The sequence below is a fragment of the Pelophylax lessonae genome, assembly GCF_965119305.1.
Source record: "Pelophylax lessonae genome assembly, chromosome: 7".
In the NCBI taxonomy this organism is placed as follows: domain Eukaryota; kingdom Metazoa; phylum Chordata; class Amphibia; order Anura; family Ranidae; genus Pelophylax; species Pelophylax lessonae.
The window spans coordinates 207,832,327-207,855,976 of record NC_138774.1 but is presented as its reverse complement, the minus strand read 5'-3'; the positions used below and the strand labels follow the sequence as shown (position 1 = coordinate 207,855,976).

The 23,650-nt window shown below is 45.3% G+C and overlaps 3 protein-coding genes across 3 annotated transcripts in view; 2 read left to right on the top strand and 1 right to left on the bottom strand.

Moving 5' to 3' along the window:
* Positions 1 to 9,655, top strand: part of GATA1 (GATA binding protein 1) — a 71,361-nt gene extending 61,706 nt beyond the window's left edge. Inside the window, exons 5-6 of the mRNA XM_082263417.1 lie at positions 3,708 to 3,833; positions 9,004 to 9,655. Coding sequence (XP_082119543.1) covers positions 3,708 to 3,833; positions 9,004 to 9,312 — 435 coding nt within the window. The 3' untranslated portion in view covers positions 9,313 to 9,655. The remainder of the gene's footprint in view (positions 1 to 3,707; positions 3,834 to 9,003) is intronic.
* Positions 1 to 23,650, bottom strand: part of PQBP1 (polyglutamine binding protein 1) — a 408,542-nt gene that overhangs the window by 264,741 nt on the left and 120,151 nt on the right. The gene's annotated exons all lie outside the window — the stretch shown is intronic.
* HDAC6 (histone deacetylase 6) overlaps positions 17,819 to 23,650 on the top strand; it is an 86,230-nt gene continuing 80,398 nt past the window's right edge. Inside the window, exon 1 of the mRNA XM_082263410.1 lies at positions 17,819 to 17,871. The gene's annotated coding sequence lies outside the window, so the exon portion shown is untranslated. The remainder of the gene's footprint in view (positions 17,872 to 23,650) is intronic.

Sequence of the window (23,650 nt, the reverse complement as noted above, 5' to 3'; positions counted from 1 at the left end):
CGCATGTGTGGTTTGAACACTGTTTACATTTGCGGTCACAACTTACATATGCGTTTGCTTCTGCGTGCCAGCACTGAGGGATGGGGAGCTTTAAAAAAAAAGTATTTCTTTTTCATTTCTTTTTTTTTAGTTTTTATTTTTTTTACACTGTCCCTTTGAAAAAAAAAATGTATGATCATTGTTATTGCTGTCAAAAGGAATTCAAACATCTCTTGTGACAGTAATAGGCAACGACACTCTTTACGGAGGGATCTGGGGTCTAAAAGTCCCAAATTCTTCCTTTGCACTTAAAAGCATTCAAAATGCCAAGTTTGCCTGTTTTGAATGCTGTAACTTTTTTTTAAATTTGTCACCTTAAAGTCTTCTGTAAACCGGAAGTGATGCCTTGACATTGCTTCCGGGTTACTTGATCCGAGACCTGATCGAAGCCGATTCCGGCTTAGTTCGTGTCTCTGACCAGCCGGCGGAGGTGCCAGCTGGTCGCTCGGATCTCCCGCTGGGACGGGAGAGCCCGGGTGAGCTGCAGAAGGCGGCGAAAGGGGGGGGGGGGACTGTAGCTGTAGCCACATTGGTTGTTATCCCAAGAAAGCCAACCGCCCGCTCTAAAAAACAGTACCGGGTGTAGGCATTACCCTGGTACAACCCCTCCAAGCCGAGGCCACATATTTGTGTACGGTCAGCGTAAAGGGTTTAACCACTTAAGCCCCGGAGGATTTTCCTGCAGCAGACAGATCGGACCCCTGACATTTTTTACACTTTTTGGGTACCAGTGACATTACTACAGTAATCAGTGCTATACATATGCACTGTTACTGTAAAAATGACACTGGTAGGGAAGGGGATAACTTTATTAGAAATCAAGGGGTTGAGTGTGTCCCTAGGGGCGTGCTTCTAACTGTCAAGGGGCGTGGCTTTTGATGTAACCACAGAGACATACGATCCTACATAGCAGGATCGTATGATCTCTGCAGTTACACCAGGGAGAATGAAAGGCGGCTTTGTTTACATAACCTCCCTCTGATCGCGAGTGACCGGCGGACATCGGAGCCGCTGGTCACTCGTGCGGGGATGCCCGTGAACGAGCGGGGGCGGGAGCACACCATCGGCGGGGCGCGCTCGCCTCCTACAGGCTCCTGTGCGAGCGACGTAGTACTACGTCACTTTGCCCAGGAGGGGCTGACTGCTGCAGTCAATGTACTTGCGGCGGTCGGCAAGCGGTTAAAGGGTTAGTTCAATTTTACAAAAAAAAAAACCTGCCTATGCAGGCAAGAGGTGTCTGTAGAGAAAAACCGCCTCTTTCTCTTCCATGATGCAGTAGCTCTGAGCTCAACATTTAACTCCACTTCTGTGATGGTGGAGGTGAGCTGTAATGAATAGGCCTCACTTTGCAACATCCTAGCAACATCCTGGGAGTTTTCAAGCCAGGCTTCACGAGGTACGTACTGTAAATGGCCTACGATGCACAGCTTGTTTTATGTACAGATGCCTCTTATCTGCATAGACAGTTTTTTGGTAAAGGCTAACTAACTCTTTAAATCCTGTAAGTTGTGATGTGGGACCTAATACCATGGATCTGACTTATTTTTCTAACACATCCCAGATATGCTCAATTGTATTGAGAACTGGAGAATGTGGAGGTCAAGTAAACATCAAGAACTCAATGTTGTGTTCCTCAAACAATTCTGGAACCATTTTTGCAGTGTGGCGTGACTTGCTAAGCTATTGCTAGACTTGCCGGGCTTTACGTTTTTTTTGCACAATTGCAGCAAGTCCGCATTGCATGACCCCAGATCAAATTTCTTTGCAATCATTCTGCATGTCTGCTGCAAGTTCTGGTTCAGTTATGTTGTAAAATAGTCATGCCACCACAGGGGTCACTGTGACTTGCAGAGCTCTTGCTGTAGACTCACCACTGCAACTTTGGTCTTGCTAGAGACTTTCCATGCAAATTTGCTACAAATTGGAAAAGTGTCAACTAGACCTTGTGCTTCAAGTGCTCTGCAAGTGCAAGTGAAAATAATGCTGCAAGTTAAGAGACTTAAGCCTAGATTATCGGCCGACCGATCGTCCTTCTTTTGTCCAGAGTGGTGTTTTGTTGGTTGGAATGTGCCTAGACTGCACACTAATTTTCTCGCCCGACAAAATCCTACTTCAGAAGTGATGTCATGTCTTGGGTTGCTTTCTTTGTGTTCTTTCTTCTCTGAGCATGCCCAGTCTTGCTCATTAGATTTTTCCCTGTCAAAATCTGACTGCACGAAAATCGGCCGTGTTTTGACGGCGGACAAAAATTTTATAGCCTGCACACCAGATTTTTTTCGGCCGAAAAGTCGGAGTTGGTTGTCAGAAGCATCATACTAACAACCCAAAAATCGGCGGATCAATCGTCGGACGAAAATTCCCTTCCGATTTTCGACGCATGTGTACGGGCCTTTACAATTCAATACTGCCTCAAATTTGTGGCAAGTTACCCATGCTAGCTGGGATGTTTAGCTGGGTGGTACATATAAAGGTAACATCCACCTGAATGGCAGGACCCAAGGATTTCTAGCAAAACTTTTCCCAAAGCATCACACTGCCTCCGCTGGCTTGAGTTCTTCCCATACTGCATCCTGGTGCCATCTCTTCCTCAGGTAAACGCCACACATGCACCCGGCTATCCACATGATGTAAAAAAAAAAATGTGATTCATCAGACCAGGCCTCCTTCTTCCATTGCTCTATGGTCCAATTTTTATGCTCAGATGTCCATTGTAGATGCATTTGTCTGTGGACACGGGTCAGCATGGACATCCTGACTGGTCTGCAGATACAGAGCCCCAATTGCAACAAACTACATTGCCCATTTTTTCAGCTTTAAACCCATCAACTTCCTCTTTCAGATGCCATTGTAACAAGATAATCAATGTTATTCATAAAAACTGTCAAGGATCATAATAGTATGGCTGATGAGTGTATATTGAGCACTATATGGATTGCTAAATGTCTGATCAGAAACAACCGTCTAATCCAGACATTCAGCAACCCTCCTATCTTTCACTGACAATAGCTGCCCTATGCTAACAGGTACTACCCAGTGCTGGCATTGATGTACATTTAAAAAGCCTTACCCTGCCCCGTCCATTGCATCACATTCTTTCTCATGAATGAATAAGCGCAGGAGATAAGAGTTAGTCCAGGATGGTAACTTTTGGTGGGATTTGTGTTGGGTGGGCAATGGGCGAAAAGGATTTGTGCTAGGAGGGGGTATTTGGGGGGTGCTATAAAAGATAATATGGTGGTGGGGGGGGCATGGCAGAGGGGATTTGTGCTAGGAGGAGAATTTTTTTTTTTGGGGGGGGGGGGGGGTTGTAATAGGGGCATATGGAGAGAGTGAGGATTTGAGCTGGGGGGGTGGGCAAAGATTTGTGCTGGGAGGGGGGATTTCACCAGGGGTAGTGAATTTGTACTGGGAGGAGAGGGAATTTATGCATAGGGGGTAAGCATGCATATTAGCGCTCAATTTGTTTTTTGTTGTTGGGGGGGGGGGGGGATTGCTGACACATAATGCACATAAATCTTGGGGGGGGGGGCACTGCAAGCCTTGGAAGGCTTGGAATATATTAGGGCAGGACAAGTTTTAACTTTCACTAATTTTAAAAGAGTGAATGGTTGGTTAAGATAATTACTTAAAACACGTTGTATATATAAAAACCAATTTGTGCTTTGCAGATTGTCAGCAAAAGAGCTGGAACCCAATGCAGCAACTGTCACACGAGCACCACCACGCTGTGGAGACGGAATGCCAATGGAGACCCGGTGTGCAATGCCTGTGGGCTGTACTACAAATTGCACAATGTAAGAATCTGCTGATCCACAGAGAAACAATGTGTACCTTCTAGGGAAAAAAGTCACATGCCTCCAGCAACACTATTCTGGGAGCCACATTAAAATTTTAAACATTATGGACTATTTTTGTTTTCTGTTTTTAAGTGCATTTCACACACACACACACACATATATATATATATATACAGTATCTCACAAAAGTGAGTACATCCCTCACATTTTTGTAAATATTTTATTATATCTTTTCATGTGACAACACTGAAGAAATTACACTTTGCTACAATGTAAAGTAGTGAATGTACAGCTTGTATAACAGTGTACATTTGCTGTCCCCTCAAAATAACTCAACACACAGCAATTAATGTCTAAACCGCTGGCAACAAAAGTGAGCACACCCCTAAGTGAAAATTTCCAAATTGGGCCCAATTAGCCATTTTCCCTCCCCGGTGTCATGTGACTCGTTAATGTTACAAGGTCTCAGGTGTGAATGGGGAGCAGGTGTGTTAAATTTGGTGTTATCGCTCTCACTCTCTCATACTGGTCACTGGAAGTTCAACATGGCACCTCATGGCAAAGAACTCTGAGGACCTGAAAAAAAGAATTGTTGCTCTACATAAAGATGGCCTAGGCTATAAGAAGATTGCCAAGACCCTGAAATTGAGCTGCAGCACAGTGGCCAAGACCACACAGCGGTTTTAACAGGATAGGTCCACTCAGAACAGGCCTCACCATGGTTAACCAAAAAAGCTGAGTGCACGTGCTCAACGTCATATCCAGAGGTTGTCTTTGGGAAATAGACATATGAATGCTGCCAGAATTGCTGCAGAGGTTGAAGGGTGGGGGGTCAGCCTGTCAGTGCTCAGACCATACGCCGCACACTGCATCAAATTGGTCTGCATGGCTGTCGTCCCAGAAGGAAGCCTCTTCTAAAGATGATGCACAAGAAAGCCCCTAAACAGTTTGCTGAAGAGAAACAAGGACTAAGGACATGGAATACTGTAACCATGCCCTGTGGTCTGATGAGACCAAGATAAACTTATTTGGTTCAGATGGTGTCAAGCGTGTGTGGCGGCAACCAGGTGAGGAGTACAAAGACAAGTGTGTCTTGCCTACAGTCAAGCATGGTGGTGGGAGTGTCATGGTCTGGGGCTGCATGAGTGCTGCTGGCACTGGAGAGCTACAGTTCATTGAGGGGACCATAAATGCCAACATGTACTGTGACATAATGAAGCAGAGCATGATCCCCTGCCTTCAGAGGCTGGGTCGCAGGGCAGTATTTCAACATGATTCTGACCCCAAACACACCTCCAAGACAACCGCTGCCTTGCTAAAGAAGCTGAGGGTAAAGGTGATGGACTGGCCAAGCATGTCTCCAGACCTAAACCCTATTGAGCATCTGTGGGGCATCCTCAATCGAAAGCTGGAGTAGCACAAGGTCTCTAACATCCACCAGCTCTGTGATGTCATCATGGAGGAGTGGAAGAGGACTCCAGTGTCAATCTGTGAAGTTCTAGTGAACTCCATGCCCAAGAGGGTTAAGGCAGTGCTGGGAAAAAAATGGTGGCCACACAAAATATTGACACTTTGGGCCCAATTTGGATGTTTCATTTAGGGGTGTACTCACTTTTGTTGCCAGCGGTTTAGACATTAATGGCTGTGTGTTGAGTTATTTTGAGGGGACAGCAAATTTACACTGTTATACAAGCTGTACACTCACTACTTTACATTGCAGCAAAGTGTCATTTCTTCAGTGTTGTCACATGAAAAGATATACTAAAATATTTACAAAAATGTGAGGGGTGTACTCACTTTTGTGAGATACTGTTTATATATATATATATATATATACACACACAGTATATATGTATATATATATATATATATATATATATATATATATATATATATATACAGTATATATATATATATATATATATATATATATATATATATACATATATATCATACATATTCATTGGATACTGGAAACAAATTATGTTTTGTTACCTTACTTTTGATAAGCTGAATACAACTTTACAGTGTATCTAAAGCCACAACTTTTCTTTCTAATTTTGGATAGAGTGAGAAGGGTTCAAATTTGTCAGGTTCTTTTTTGTTGTCTGTGTTCCATTGATGAGAATTTTCTTGGCTTCCTTTTCTGGAAAAACAACATGAAGTGAGGGGAAATCTCCCGTGACAAATGCTAAATTTTGGATTTCTCATCACTTTCTTTCTTGGTGACACTGGTCAGCAGGACAAATAGCAAGGGCAAATCTAACCAGTGAGGACACTGAGAGCAAGAAAGACCTGAGAGGAGTTAATTCCCTTCTCTATCCATAACTTTAAAAAAAAAAAAAAAATTTGCTGTAGATATATGTTTAGTGCTTAGCTACAATTTAGTACTATTCTGTGTTATAATTGCTGTTCTTAGTTACACCAGCAATATACATTTTAGTGTACTTCTAAAATAGATGTAAAGGCAAAACCATTTTTTTTTAGTTTTGACTACATTGGAGAAAGATTAGACAGTCCCTCTGTCAGTTTTTATTGCTGTTTTTGTCCCCCCCAGAGGAGATTCATCCTTCTATTAGCACTGGTGACCATTAATACAGAAGCAGAAAGTGATCCAACATTATAGGGTTATCTCAAAACAAGAGGTGGTAGAAAGAGGAGGAATTCCCCTAAATTTAGAAGGCCTGGCTCACACATACGCAGGTTGGAGTTTGCGTATTCCAGGTGCATTTTGCGTTTTTCAATAAAAGGTTTTGATCCATTGAAGTCTATGGAACCAAAAACCAGAAAAAGTCCCTGGCCCTTTCCATAAAATTCACAGATGTGAATTAGGGATGCACCGATTCGATATTCGGATCGGATATCAGCCCCGATACAGGCAAAATAGCTGGATCGGTAAAATTAACAGATCCACGGGCCGATCCGGTTTTGCTCTTTATAGCTTGTGAGGGAGCACAGAACAGCTGTCAAAGAAAAAAAAAAAAGAGCCTCCTGCAAATGCCTTTCAACTTTCCCAGTTAAGTAAACACAATGATTACAATGTATCTTTTCATTTCGTCTGCCGGAGGAGGGAAGTTCAACCTCTTAAAGACTAAACCCATGACATTTTAGATTTTGAATGCACAATGTTATAAGGTATCTGCCGATACCGATCCGGAAGTATTATTTTGTTATAAGCTCACAAAACAGTACTTCCGGATCGGACTCGGGATCGGCGATTTCACAAAGCAAAAGATCGGTATCGGGATCGGGACCAAAATAGTCGGATCGGTGCATCCCTTATGTGAATGTGACCCATATGAAAGCATGTGAAATGGAGTGTAGTGTATTTTTTTTTTTATTGCAGTTTTATAAAACATTACAAACGTAAGACCCCATTCAGACTAGCGCGACTTGTCAGCCTGACAAGTCGCGCTCGGTCGATCGCCATTGATTAGCACAGGACAAGTTCTAATAGGAGCGACACAAGTCGCTCCGACTTAAAAAAAGGGTCCTGTACTACTTTGGGGCGACCTGGGAGCGACTTACATAGACTTCCATTATGTGAAGTCCCTGCAAGTCGCGCCGAAGTCGCGGTGCACGGGACTTCACAGGTCGCCCCTCGAAGTCGGATCGCGCCAGTCTGAATGGGCTGTAAAAGACCATGCAGACAGTCAAAACAGCCTGAACTTCAGGCTGCTATTTACACTAACAAACGAAGCTTCAGCACAAGGCACATACCATAGCTCAGAGGTTAACATGCGTATATACGAACATTGCAACCTTCCCATCTTTTTCAGGCTAGCATAACATAAGAGAATTCTGCAGTTCTGACTCCCAGCACCGGTGTTCTCCCAACAAGTCACCATGCCAAAGAGTTGGGAATTAGGCTGGTTCATGTATACAGCACCATTTCAACGTATATATCCTGGACACAACCCCAGACATATTATGACCAGCCAAAATAATCTACTACATGAAGGATATCAAGGGCGTTTTAGGTACACCCAGTTTAATCAGACACTATAGAGGTACTCTTTGTCCAGCCACCCCACATCTTCTCGAATTTATTAGGTGTTCCCCTGCTGGCATAAGTGGCTTTATAAGACTGTAGTGTGTTTCTGTAAAGCTGAAAACGCACTACAAAATGATAGGTGTGAACCAGGCCTTACTTTCTATTGAATTTCTGGGGCAGGAAATGAACTGAAAACTCCCCAACATCAAAAAACAAAAAAAATCTGACAGGGCTCTTAACTCTTCTCTGTTCTGTCTAAAACAAAAAAAAAAATGTTTTGGCTATACATGTTTGGCATCGGGATTCCCCCATAATTCATACCAGTTCCTTCAGATCTGGTATGAATTCTAAGGGGGACCCATTGCAACAAAAAGCAAAATAACAAATGGCATGGGGTCCCCCCCAGTACCCATACCAGGCAATTTAGGGTTTGTAGCTCCTCCCTACATGCAGCGCATCTTCTAATTGGCTTGCTGTATCATCACTCAGACACAATATTCCAAGGCAGGTTTAGATGTGAGGAACCTATTCACAAAAAAAAACTTACTTTGATGAAGGAACATTTAGAATCATCTTTGCTGCAGAACAAAGAGTTAAGGCCCGTACACACGTACCGATTGTCGGCCGTAAATATTCGGCCAATGTCCGATCGGCCGATTGTCGGCTTGTTAGTATGATGCTTTCGACAACCGACTGCGACTTTTCGGACGAACAAAATCTGGTGTGCAGGCTATAAAATTTTTGTTGGCCAACACCAGAACGGCCGATTGTTCGTCAGTCAGTACAGATTTCCGCCGACAAAAGCCAGATGAGCAAGACTGGGCATGCTCAGAGAAGAAAAAACACATGGAAAGTTAACCATCACATGACATCACTTCTGAAGTTGGTTGTTGTTGGCCGACAAAATTCGTGTGCAGTCTTGAGCACTTTTCAACCAACACGACAGCACTGGACAAAAGACGGCCGATCGTTCGGCCGACAATCGGTACGTGTGTACGGGGCTTTAGACACCAGCAGCAGGGTCAGTGCTGGAATCTAAACTGTCAGTTTTTGGTGGAGTGATCCTTTAAAGAAAGTACAATTTTAGCCTTTTTCTACTGGTTTACATTCTAAAGGAAGGTTATTAGATGTTGCTAAGTGATGCAGCTTCTTGACTTCAACATCTTGTTGCAGGTGAATCGCCCCCTGGCAATGAAGAAGGATGGAATCCAGACCAGAAACCGCAAAGTGGGCAGCAAGTCCAAGAAGAAGAAGCAACAGGCACAAGATGGTGTCTATGAGAATCACAAGATGACCCCGGAGGAGCAAACAATGTACCAATATGCACCCATCCTGGTACCTGGTCAGATACCTCCTTTGGGACACCTGATGCCTGGCACCCCTCCGCATCATCTGCTTACTCCCCCCAGAATCCCTCACTCTCCTCCTCCCATCACCTACAGGCCGCACCTGTTTTCTGGTGTCACATCGGCTCTGAGCTAAAAAAAAAAAGTGGAACATAGACTGCAATCTACAATCTCTCCAAAACCCTCTGAAGGCTATAGCCAGACAGGGCAGTATTAAAATGGCGGGTTGCTTTGGAGCACTAGACATATTCAGAAACATTTTTGTGTCCTTGGTAACTCCACTGCTCCACAACTCACCCCGCCAAACTTGTGTCACTGGGAGGCTTTTGAGGTTGTTTCAGACAGAAAGTTGTGGTGGGACCAGGCTTTTCTACCAAAACGTTCACCAAGAACCAAAAAAACAGATATCTAGGCAGTCTAGTCCTTGCCTTTTTCAAAGTCTGTGGGTCATGAAGAGAACACATAAATACACATCTATGCTTTCTAATATGTACATTTTTCCTGAGAAATATTTTATAAAAAGTTTCCTGACAACCACGTGTAATGGTCTTCTTTTACTGTAACAATGGGGTTGATTTACTAAAACTGGAGACTGCAAAATCTGGTACAGTTCTGCATAGAAACCAATTTTTTGTGTAGCACTACTCCCATGAGAACTGCTGAAAGCGGGTACCCATGGGTTACCCATAGCAGTGATCTGTGAAATCTTAGTACTTTAAGTGTTTGGCTCACTCAGTCAGTCTAGAGGATTTGTTTTTTTTGTTATTTTATTTAGAACTTGGGATGGGAGAAGGGATGAGTGGGATACTCCAACTTGATGAACTATGCACAACTTTAGGACTTCTAGCTATGTTGAGTGCGGCAAAACCGCTGCTTCACCTTGCCACTGAAGTGAAGTACTTGGTAGGCAAACTATGTAGTGAGTTACTCTTCAGGGCCCCACTTGGCACCCCCTTTACTTTTACTCTTCAGGGTTCTACTTGGCCCCCCCTTTACTCTTATTTTTTTTAATCAAACCGGTTCTTTATTGAACATAAATGCACAAACAGCAGAAAAAAGGGTAATACAGTAACTAACAGATCAGGAAGAATTTAAAAAAATATATCTGGACATATGAGTTATAGAGACATATATAAAAACATACCCTGAATGAACATCATAGGCAAAAAACAGATGTGTGACACAGCAATTCAAAGAAAATAGCGATGTACAACAAACAGCAGGCAGACAGTGTAGTGGCCAAGCAGGAAGTGAGGAGGTCTCGACTTGGGAACACGTCTCCGAGGCCTGTGTCCACCTGTCCCAGATTTTATTACATTTTGTGGGACAGCCACGATGGGCATAGATTCCTTTTTTGTAGGGTAGTGTCATTAACCTCCCTGAGCCAGTCGTGGAAAGTCGGGGGGTCTGTCTCGCATCCAGCGTCTCGCTATCACCTTCCGGGCCGAGAATAAAGTTTCACGTAGAAGAATAGTAGTGAATTTATTCATGCTGGTATTGGGGAAGATCCCCAATAAACATGGTTTGGGGAACAACGAAAGGGGGGAACCCATGGTGTCGTGCAGGAATTTAACAACCTGTGCCCAATAGCCCTGAATCTCCGGGCAACTCCAAATCAAATGATAGAAAGTCCCCCGTTCACGTCCACACATAGAGCAGGTGTCAGGGGCTTCCTGTCGGTATTTGGCTGTCAAAAGGGGAGTGAGGTATGCACGGTGAAGTATATATAGTTGTGTAAGGCGGTCAGACAGTTTAGGGGAGACCAATTTACAGGCATCCAGGGCGTCACTCAACTCGTCATCCTCCAAGTCTCCCACATCCGTCTCCCACTTGGATTTTGGTGCATAGGCGAGGAACGTGGAAGCCGGCTCGTGTAGCATGGTATATAGGATCGAGAGGAGGTGGCTAGCTTCTGAGCATCTGACTACTTCCAGCACAGGGACCAGGGCCAGTGTAGGGATTGGCCGGGGAAACTGCGCTCGAAACGCGTGATGGATCTGTAGGTAGCGAAAATATAAATGGGGAGGGAGACCGAATTGACAGGACAGGGACTCAAAGCTCTTAAGGGTGCGGCTTGTAAGAATATGAGACAAAAAGGTGATCCCGCGCTGGACCCACACATGCACATCCGGGAGGGATTGGAATTCAGCGAGGGAAGCATTATGCCATAATGGAGTGTATTCATGGAGGTCAAGGAGAGCCAGTTTGCTAGAGACAACGTCCCATAGCCGACGGTAATTATACAGCATTGAGTTTCGGGTGTCCCTGTTCTCCACCCCCTGAAGGCCCGTAACAATTAGCGATAGCGGGTCCGTGAGTGCATGAGTCCAGGACAGTGCTAGGAGAGCCAGGAATCTGTCTTTGTCTGAGGAATTGATATGGAAGAAATGTGAAAACTGTGCCGCAAGGTAATATAGATTAAAGTCGGGAAGGGCTGTCCCCCCCCAAAGTGGTGGAATTCTTCAGTTTCCGCCAAGATAGTTTATGTCTGGAGGATCCACAGACAAATGGTTTAAGGAGAGATTCCAACTGAAGAAAGTAGCAAAGAGGAAGATAGATTGGGGAGTGCCATAGTACATAAAGTAACTTGGGGAGCAACACCATTTTTATCAAATTAACCCGGCCTATTACCCCTAGTGGCAAACGAGCCCACGTTTGAGTCCTTGTAGTAAATAGTGTTCCCTGTAATATGTATATAGTAAGGTATATACTCCAGGTAGTTTTTGTACTCTCTTGTAGTATATAGTGTTCCCTGTAATATGTATATAGTCTATATACATATTACAGGGAACACTATACTACAAGAGAGTACAACAACTACCTGGAGGATATACCTTACTATATATTGGTCCCTGTAATATGTATATAGTAAGGTATATCCTCCAGGTAGTAGTTGTACTCTCTTGAAGAATATAGTGTTCCCTGGTTTTATTTTTGTGGGTGATTGTGTAGGCAGGGGGCCCCAGTGCACTGCATTGCCCAGGGGCCTATAAGGCTCTTAAGATGGCACTGCTTAGGCTATAAGAAGATTGGCAAGACCCTAAGACTGAGCTGCAGCACGGTGGCCAAGACCATACAGCAGTTTAACAGGACAGGTTCCACTCAGAACAGGCCTCACCATGGTCTACCAAAGAAGTTGAGTGCACGTGCTCACCATCATATCTAGAGGTTGTCTTTGGGAAATAGACGTGTGAGTGCTGCCAGCATTGCTGCAGAGGTTGAAGGGGTGGGGGATCAGCCTGTCGGGGCTCAGACCATATGCCGCACACTGCATCAAATTGGTCTGCATGGCTGTCGTCCCAGAAGGAAGCCTCTTCCAAAGATGATGCACAAGAATGATGATGATGGACTGGCCAAGCATGTCTCAAGACCTAAACCCTATTGAACATCTGTGGGGCATCCTCAAATGGAGGATGGAAGAGTGCAGGTGTCTAACATCCACCAGCTCCGTGATGTCGTCATGGAAGAGTGGAAGAGGACTCCAGTGGCAACCTGTAAAGCTCTGGCGAACTCCATGCCCAAGAGGGTTAAAGCAGTGTTGGAAAATAATGGTGGCCACACAAAATATTGACACTTTGGGCCCAATTTGGACATTTTCACTTAGGGATGTACTCACTTTTGTTGCCAGCGGTTTAGACATTATTGACTGTGTATTGAGTTATTTTGAGGGGACAGCAAATTTACACTGTTATACAAGCTGTACACTCACTACTTTACATTGTAGCAAAGTGTCATTTCTTCAATGTTGTCACATGAAAAGATATAATAAAATATTTACAAAAATGTGAGGGGTGTACTCACTTTTGTGAGATACTGTAAATCCAAAAATTGCTGAAAATTGCTGTTCACAGACGCTCTCCATCCAATCTGACAGAGCTTGAGCTATTTCTCAAAGAATGGGCAAACATTTCACTCTCTAGATGTGCAAAGCTGGTAGAGACATACCAAAAAAGACTTGCAGCTGTAATTGCAGTGAAAGGTGGTTCTACAAATTATTGACTCAGGGGGGCTGAATACAAATGCACACCACACTTTTCACATATTTATTTGTAAAAAATTTGGAAAACCATTTATCATTTTCCTTCCACTTCACAATGATGTGCCACTTTGTGTTGGTCTATCACATAAATTCTCAATAAAATACATTTACGTTTTTGGTTGTATCATGACAAAATGTGGAAAATTTCAAGGGGTATGAATACTTTTTCAAGGCACTGTATATTAATGCTTGTAAAAAATAAATAATGAGGTCATAGAATGTCAAGACCCAGCGGACAATGTCTTAAAACTCTGCTGTATGGCATATCCCGAGCTACCGCAGGTCTCTGACACTTTTGGGTGAGAGAAATACCAGCTTCCCCTCTTCTGCCACCTTGTATGTCCTGTAATGTAGGAGCTTGCAGGAAGAACCATAGCATGTAAAGGGGACAGGTATTCAACATACCCAAAAGTGTGGGATTCCTACAGCATCCAGGGATCTACTATACATAGAAAATTTAAGGCACAGGCTGGCGGATAGGCACAGACTAAATAATATACAGCATCAGCTTTTAACCACTTGCCGACCGCTTACTATATATATATACGGCGGCAGGGTGGCTCGTACAGGCAAAACAACGTATGGATACGTTGCTCGCTTGGTGGCAGCTAGGGGCCGCGCGCGCTTCCGCCCTCGATTGTCAGCGGGGAAGCCTATGCGTGTGTCAGGCGGCTTCGATTGCCGCCTGAAACCCGCGATCGCTCCCCGCTGAGAGAGAAGAAAGGTCGGCTGTTGTAAACACAGCCAACCGTTCTTCTCCCTGGAATGGTAATATAGCCCATGTGATCCTTCTTTATAGGATCACATGTCTCTATGGTCATTTCAGAAGCCCGGCTCCCCCACAGTTAGAATCACTCCCCTAGGCTCACATTTAACCCCTTAATTTCCCACTGGGCTAATCCCTTCCCTGCCAGTGTCATTATTACAGTAACAGTGCATATTTTTAGCACTAATTGCTGTAGTGATGTTACTGGTACCCCCAAAAGTGTAAAAAATGTCAGTTAGGGGGTCCGATCTGTCTGCCGCAATGTCGCAGTCCCGCAAAAAATCGCAGATCGCTGCCATTACTAGTAAAAAAACAAAAAAAAAAAACAATAAAAATTACATAAATCTTTCCCGTAGTTAGTAGACGTGATAACTTTTGCGCAAACCTCGCAAAATACGCTTATCGCGATTTTTTTTTATAAAAATAAGTCTATTTGGGAAATAGACGTATGAGTGCTGCCAGCATTGCTGCAGAGGTTGAAGGGATGGGGGGTCAGCCTGTCAGTGCTCAGACCATACGCCGCATACTGTATCAAATTGGTCTGCATGGCTGTCGTCCCAGAAGGAAGCCTCTTCTATAGATGATGCATAAGAAAGCCCGCAAACAGTTTGCTGAACACAAGCAGACTAAGGAGATGGATTACTGGAACCATGTCCTGTGGTCTGATGAGACCAAGATAAACTTATTTGGTTCAGATGGTGTCAATTGTGTGTGGCAGCAACCAGGTGAGGAGTACAAAGACAAGTGTGTTTTGCCTACAGTCAAGTATGGTGCTGGGAGTGTCATGGTCTGGGGCTGCATGAGTGCTGCCGAAACTGGGGAGCTACAGTTCATTGAGTGATCCGAGATTGCCAACATGTACTGTGACATACTGAAGCAGAGCATGATCCCCTCCCTTCGGAGACTGGGTTGCAGGGCAATATTCCAACATGATAATGACCCCAACACACACCTCCAAGACGACCACTGCCATGCTAAAGAAGCTGAGGGTAAAGGTGATGGACTGGCCAAGCATGTCTCCAGACCTAAACCTTATTGAGCATCTGTGGGGCATCCTCAAACGGAAGGTGGAGGAGTGCAAGGTCTCTAATATCCCCCAGCTCTGTGATGTCCTCATAGAGAAGTGGAAGAGGACTCCAGTGGCAACCTGTGAAGCTCTGGTGAACTCCATGCCCAAGAGAGTTAAGGCAGTGCTGGAAAATAATGGTGGCCACACAAAATATTGACACCTTGGGCCCAATTTAGACATTTTGACTAAGGGGTGTACTCACTTTTGTTGCCAGCGGTTTAGACATTAATGGCTGTGTGTTGAGTTATTTTGAGGGGACAGCACATTTGCCCTGTTATACAAGCTGTACACTTACTACTTTACATTGTAGAAAAGTGTCATTTCTTCAGTGTTGTCACATGAAAAGGTATAAAAAAATATTTACAAAAATGTGAGGGGTGTACTTACTTTTGTGACATACTGTGTATACCGCATACAGTGGGTAAAATAATTATTTCATCCCCTGCAGATTTTGTAAGTTTGCCCACTTACAAAGAAATGAAGGGTCTATAATTTTTATCATAGGTGTATTTTAAATGATAGAGACAGAATATCAACCAAAAATCCTGAAAAAAAACACATGAAACAAACGTTATAAATTAAGTTGCAGTTCAGTGAGTAAAATAAGTATTTGATCCCCAAGCAAAACATGACTTAGTACTTGGTGGAGAAACCCTTGTTGGCAAGCACAGAGGTAAAACATTTCTTGTAGTTGGTGACCAGGTTTGCACACATCTCAGGAGGGATATTGGTCCACTCTTCTTTACAGATCTCCTCTAATCCTTAGGGTTTCTTGGCTGTCACTTGGGAACTCAAAGTTTCAGCTCCTTCCATACATTTTCTATAGGATTAGGTCTGGCTAGGCCACTCCATGACCTTAATGTGCTTCTTCTTGAGCCACTCCTTTGTTGCTTTGGCGGTATGTTTTGGGTCATTGTCATGCTGGAAGACCAATCTTCAGTGTTCTGGCTATGGGAAGAAGGTTCTCCTCCAAGATTTTACAATACACAGCCCCATCCATTGCCCCCCCTCAATGAGACATAGTTGGTCTTTACCTTTAGCAGAGAAACAGCCCCAAAGCATAATGTTTCCACCTCCACGTTTGACTGTAGGAATGTTCTCAGGGTCATAGTCAGCATTTTTCTACTTCCAAACACACAGAGTCGAGTTAATGTAAAAGAGCTCAATTTTGGTCCCTGAAGTTTACCAATGGACATCTAAATGTTTCAGAGAAGGATTGTGAGAAAGTGCTGGGGTCAGATGAGACCAAAATTGAGCTTAAATACATTTTATTTGGGTACAATGACACACCGCATCTCCGATCTCGGTAAAGAACCTATGACATAGGCTCTTTACCATGTGACCAGCTGTGTCCATTCACAGCGTGACCAGGAGGTGCCGGTTATCGGCTTTCCTCTAGTCGCACTGACAGGGCATGAGAAGAGGAGAGCTAATAAACGACTCTCCTGATAGGGGGGGGGGGTCTATGCTGATAACCAGCGCATTGATTATCAGTTCAACCCCATTAGCGATGCCCATCAGGAGGCCTACATGTGCCCACCTGGGATGCCAATCAGTGCCCATCAGTAATGCCTGTCAGTGCCTCCTCATCAGTACTGCCTATCAGGCCCCATCAGTGCTGCATAATAGTGCCCATCAGTGCAGCCTCCTCAGTGCCCATCAATGCAGCCTCATCAGTGCCCATCAGTGCCGCCTCATCAGTGCGTCTTCATCAGTGCAGCCCCAATAGTGCGTCTTCATCAGTGCAGCCTCATCAGTGCCCATCAGTGCCGCCTCATCAGTACTGCCTATAAGGCCCCATCAGTGCTTCATAATAGTTCCCATCAGTGCTGCATATTAGTGCCTCCTCAGTGCCCATCAGTGCAGCCTCCTCAGTGCCCATCAGTGCAGCCTCATCAGTGCCCATCAGTGCAGCCTCATCAGTGCCCATCAGTGCAGCCTCCTCAGTGCCCATCAGTGCAGCCTCATCAGTGCGTCTTCATCAGTGCAGCCCCATTAGTGCGTCTTCATCAGTGCAGCCTCATCAGTGCCCATCAGTGCAGCCTTATCAGTGCCCATCAGTGTCGCCTCATCAGTGCAGCCTCATCAGTGTCGCCTCATCAGTGCAGCCTCATCAGTGTCGCCTTATCAGTGCAGCCGCCTCATCAGTGCAGCCTCATAAGTGCGTCTTCATCAGTGCAGCCTCATCAGTGCCAATCAGTGAAACCTTTTTACAAAATTTTATAACAGAAATTAAGAAAAAAATGTTTTTTCAAAACCTGGTCTTTTTTTTTGTTTGTTTAACAAATAACACCAAAATAAAGTTCTATTTGGGTGGGAAAAAAAATGATAAAAACGTTGTTTGGGTACAGTGTTGCATGACTGCGCAATTGTCATTCAAAGTGTGAGAGCACTGATAGCTGAATATTGCCCTGGGCAGGAAGGGGGTGAAAGTGCCCAGTATTGAGGTGGTTAAAGTAGCGTAGTTCTGAATAGCAATAAATGGCCTGGTCATGAAGGGGGTAACATCTTCGGGTGCTAGGGACCCATTGTGTTCCCATACTTCTACACTGACAGGTTACCTTTAGAGCTAAGCACTGAGGGAGTGCAGGAACAGAGCCCAGGCAGTGTGGGACAGTCCTGGGACAAGGACATTCCTTCTCTTCGAATCACATAGCCCCTCTCTGTGTCGCTTAGCAACCGTTTACCAGGAGCTAGAGGCGGAGACACTACGCCAAGCTCCTCCCCCCGTTCTTGAGCTCACTCAGCAATGGGTGGGGCTGATCACGTGCTCTGGAAGTGACGTCTAACACCGGGACAGGCGGAGGACTTGAATCACTCGGTTAGTGGGTGCGATGGTGTGTGCGGGGCGGAGGGATATAGGCTGTCGCCGTGTATATCTATATATGTATAGCTGTAACACATGGGTGGGGACTATTTTCCATGCCGCTCTGCTTGTTGTGGGGAACATAGCGGTTACATGTGTGCAGTGATAGATAGAGGAGACTGTATGTGGGGTGTGGGTGACGCATATAGTTAATAATGACTAACAATGAGCCTGCTGCTACCTGACAGAAATAAACTAGCAGCAGCCTAGGGTGACTCCAATCTTCACACTGTGCCACAACTCCAGCTGATGTCCCATATTCCGTGTCTGATACCTCACCCCCCTGTGGTATGTTATGGTTCCTCCCACTCCTCACTACAGAACCCAGGACATAAGGGGCTTGTGGGAGGAACCACAGTACCCAGCAGGGGGGGACCAGGTATCCCACTACCCAGAGCTCTGCAGGAGGTTGTATCTGTAACCTAAACTTTTTTTGTTTCAGTTTCAGATGGAGTGGGAACCCCTGTCAGGCTTTATCACTATCAGAGGAGATTCCTTCACTTCCTGTTTGGTAAAAATGTACCCAAAACAGAAAGTGAGGGGAAATCTCTCTACTGGAGCCCTGAATAGGCAAAAACCTTCCCCAATTGTATCCTAAGCACATTACATAGTTTGTTTTCTATATGCGTTTTGTGTTTTTTTTACCTGCGTTTTGCATGCGTTTTGTGTTGGCCAATACAATAACTTTGCAGGGCAGTATGGGAAGGCTGTTTTCAGTGGGAATACTTCATATTCCCATTGCAAACCTTACTGGGTATAGGCACATCAGTTGTGGGTGCTGCAGCGATCACCAGCTGCACACTGGATCTATCGTAGATACATATTGGCCAGCAGTCCGAAAAAAAAAAACCGTTTAATTGCAAAAGGATGACATCAGGATAGGTGCAACATTTCGGAGTCATTTAGGACCCTTTCGTCAGGCATGTGATGACATCTGCGTGACTCCGAAACGTTGCACCTATCCTGATGTCATCCTTTTTGCAATAAAAAATGTATTCGGACTGCTGTGCAAGATCCTTGGTGTGCTGGCGATTATGTATGTATCTGTTTGGAGTGAAGCATGGTCAAAAACGCGGGACACCCGCAGCACTTGCGATTTGGACGCAGCCCCATTAAAATTTATTGGACCAAAAAGGCAAAACACTGCGGGGAAGGAATTCCCAGAGTCTTTCTAAAAAAACTTGCCAGCAGGAACCTCATAGATGTGAACGTTACCCATTGGAAATCATGTTAAATGGCTTGCACTGCGTTTCTACAAAACGCAAGCTGCACTAGAAAACGCAATAATGTTAACCTAGCCTAAAAAAAAAAAAAAGGGTTGGTTATACATGCACTCTAATGGGACTTTTCCACTGCAAGTACCAACTTGGCTCCACTTGGCTCGGTTTGGTTTTCCACTGCATGGTACGGTGTTGGAACGGTTTGGTACGGTTTGCTTTTCCACTAAAGTAGTAAGTGGGTGGGATAACAACAATTCTCTGACCAATCCGTGGCTAGTAGTGACAAACAGTCAAGGCTGCATGCTAAGGATTGTGGGATATGGTACCGGTACGGACCTCTTGGAACCACAACTGAGGTGGTACTGTTTAAGCGAGCCGTACCGTTCGGTTCCATTTAGTGGAAAAGCACTGCGGTACCATACCGAACCGTTCCAACACCATACCATGCGGTACCATGCAGTGGAAAAGCACAAAAGCGAGCCAAACCGTTCGGTTCCATGCAGTGGAAAAGCACCTTAAGGCCCCTTTCACACCAGCGAACCGATTGAGTCCGCCTGTCCGTTTTTCAAGCGGGCCCAAACGAACCATCCATTGCCCTCTATGAAGCGGCGGATGTCAGTGGACATGTGTCTGCCGGCATCTGATCCACTAAAAACAGATGGGGATCCGTTCCCCATCTGTCCAGTGGATAAAAATGAACATACAGTCCATTTCCACCTGACAGCTCCATAGAGGAGTGCAGGGGGTGTCCGTTTCCGCTCGGCATAGCGGAGCAGACACGGATCTGTCATCTACCTGCTCAGTAGAGCTGCACGATTAAGGCCCCTTTCACACAGGAGTTTTTTTGGCGGATCTGAACGGTCACCCCATGCATGTCTATGGGGCATCGGATGTCAGCAGAGACATGTCCGCTGACATCTGATCCGATCCATCAAATCTGGACGGATGGAAACCCTATTGTCCATCGGATCGGATAAGAACGGACCGACGGTCCGTTCCCATCCAATTTCCCCATAGAGTTGCATGGGGAACTGACAGCTGTGTCTCCGCACACAGCACAGAGACACAGCTGTCATCCTCCTGCTCAGCGGGGGATCGGCGAATCGATCCCCCGCTGAGATAAACGGAGTCGGACAGAGTGTGTGAAAGGGCCCTTATCGTTAAAAAAATAGCGATCTCGATTCATCCCCCTTCACGACCTTAATCTGGCATTTCCATGATTCAGTGCAGAGCCGTTCTCCGCTGACAGCTGCAAAAAAAAAAAAAAAGCAGCTGGCAAAGTTTATCACAACACTGCTCAGCTATGAGATAAAAATAAACTTTGTATCATTTTGTTCTTTTACATCAAAGGGATGAACTTTGGTCTGTTAATGAGGGCAGTTTAACCACTTAAAATACTAAGCCTTTTTCTGACATTTGTTGCTTATAAGTTAAAATCAGTATTTTTTGCATGAAAATTACTTAGAACCCCCAAACACTGTATATATATATTTTTTTTTTTAGCAGAGACCCTAGAGCAGGGCTTGACAAATTTGCTTAGAATCTAGGAGCCAGCTGAAAAAGTTAGGAGCCAGTTTTTAAAATCCGCTGCTCAGAACTGCATGTCTGGGATGTCAGGCAATAAGAATTGCTCTCGCCTGGCGCCAAGTGATAAAAACAATGAAAAGGTGATACTGACAAGGCTGCGCTGATGGGCAATGATGAGTTGGCACTGGCAGGCGACACTGATGAGGGTGCGTTGATAGGCTGCACTGATAGGGGATGCTTATGAGGCTGCACTGATGAGCACTAATGAGGTGGCACTGATGAGCCCTGACAGGCAGCACTGATGGGCACTGACAGGCAGCACTGATTAGGCTGTACTGATTACGCGGCACTGATAAGCTGCACTGACAGGTGGTACTAATGACCACTGATAGGTGGCACTGATGGACACTGACAGGTGGCACTGATAAGCACTGATGAGGTGGTACTGATAGACGCACTCCCAATCGAGCACAGCTGTCAACCTGGGACGATGATGTCAGAGGTGGACAGGCAGGGAGAGTAAGCTGCGCTCATCACAGCACCGTCCACCAGAGGGCGCCAGTTTGCACATAGGAGTGCGCATCCCGCTCCAGCAGGCTGCACACAAAGTGAATTTATATTGCTTGTTGTTATTGAGGAATATATTTCAGTTCTTTTATTTGTGCCTGGGGTTTAGTACAGTTGTCTGGTAATGACAGGGTCACTTTTAATGGTAAATTTAAAGCGGAGTTCCGCCTCCCCTCCAAAAATTTAAAGTCAGCAGCTAACACATACTGTAGCTGCTGACTTTTAATATTAGGACACTTACCTGTCCTGGAGTCCAGCGATGTTGGCACCGCAGCCAATGTTTCCATCGGCTGTCGGGTACTGCTGCTATTGCCGGTAAGGGAACCCCGGCAGTGAAGTCTTGCCGTTTCACGGGCAGGTCCCTACTGCGCATTGCCGAAGTGCGCTGCACATTCCTATAGGCTTGGAGGAGGGGGCCGAACCTCCAAGGGACGGTACCGCGGCGCCGTATCCCGGAAGTGGAGAAAGGTACCTGTCAAAAACAGGGGGGGGGGGGGGGAACAAAAGAGTGGAAGTTCTACTTTTGGGTGGAACTCCGCTTTAATGTACTAAATATGACAGAGCTCAGCAGTTTTTGGAATATGACATGCGGCCATCAGAGGAGTGCATAGTTACATTGCCTGCAGTCATTGGTGAAGTGCGTCCGTGCCCTGGCTGTCAGTGGTGAAGTGCATCTGTGCACTGTCTGTTGGTGGCACAGTGAGTCGGTGGACCAGCTGTAAGGGGAAATGTATAGGAGGATTGAATGTTGCTGACAAAGCTTGTGGGTGGACTTTCAGGGATCTACATTGCTGCACTGGCCACCAGTGGCAAAGTGTGTGAGTGGACTAGTCACAGTCAGCAATCAGACTCATAGACCATTACCTATAGCAGTAGAGTGGTTCACACCGACCATCAGGATAAATATACGAGTGGGTCACCTTGGCGGATGACGCAGGCTCACTTGAGTCACAGTGTCTAAGCCAGGATTTCTCAACCAGGGTTCCACAGAACCCTGGGGCTCCTCCAGAGATTACTAGGGGTTCCTTGAGTAAACCAGCAAATACTGCCTCTCAGATCAGTTCCCAGTGACACCATTGATCTTTTTAGCTATCTGTAAGGGGGTGATTCTTCCCAATGACCACAACTGTAAGGCGCATTTTTCCCACTGACCATCACACTAATGTATTATGAGTTATAAATATACTAATTTTTAGCAGGGGTTCCTTGAGACCAGAAGGTTATTTCAAGGGTTCCTCTGTGTTGAAAAGGTTGAGAAAGGCTGGTCTAAGCACTAGCCAATCCTCACCAGAGCTCCTGATGGTGAAGATGGCTTTTGCTGCATGCTAGTTCCAGGTTGCGGTCCTCAGAATTGCCAGGGTCTGGTTGCAGGTTGAACACAAGCAGAAGCATATTCAGTAACAAGCCAAAGGTAGGTAACAAGTGGTTTCTGGTTGAGATCAAGCGGAAGCGTAGTCAAGGAACAAGTCAAAGGTCAGTAACGAGTGGTAGTGAAGATAAGGACAGCTGCAGGTACACAAAGTAGCAAGATAATGGCTGTAGAGAGCACAATATTCTGGCAACCAGGAGGTGCAAAGATACCCCGTCCCTTTTAAGGGTTTTCAGATACTGGGGGGGTTATGATTGTCGTGATTGGCTGTCATGTCGGTCACAAGCAGTGATCAGGAGGTTTCCATTAGCCACCAGTAACTGTGCCGGGGGCCCACCTGCCAAGAGGCCTCATATTTGTGTGCCGTCAGCGCTAACTGGTTAAATTGCCTAAATCAGAAAGTTCATGGGAGCAAAGAGCTTGAGCTTCACAAGAAACAAGAGACAAGGCGAGGTTGTCCAAGGAATCAGACAGGGTGTGTCCAGCATCTCAGGTGGCACTGTCAGAAGAGCTACAGCCAGACACTGCAGAGGTTCTAGGTGCATACCTGGATTCTGGCATTAGTTGTCAGTGGGTAAGCATGTTGTTTCACTGGTTAGTGAACAGGTTGTCAGCAGTGAAGTGTGTCAGTGCACTGGCTGTCAGTTGGGAAGTGCATATAAGTTCACTTTTCCACAAAAAATGAAAAGGTTATCTAACACTGTGCACCTTAATCCCCCCCCCCTCCCCTCCAGGGATTGGCTCTCACTGCTCGGGGTCTGGGTTTTTGAATGTCATAGTCTTCTTCCCCTTTCTTTCCTTAGGGACACCAAAATAATTGGTCAGAGTGGTCACAATCCACCACATGGCCAATTCGAATCACACTGATCCATCCCAAGAGAAAACCACGGCTTCCAAATATCTGCATTGGCTGTGTGGGCAGTGAAAGCTACTCAGCCCTACCAATCATTGAACTATTTAATATTGTTAACCACTTCCCACCCGTAGGGCCTCATATGACGTTTTTAAGTTGAATTGGTGACATCTGAATGATGCCTGCAGCTTCCCTGTA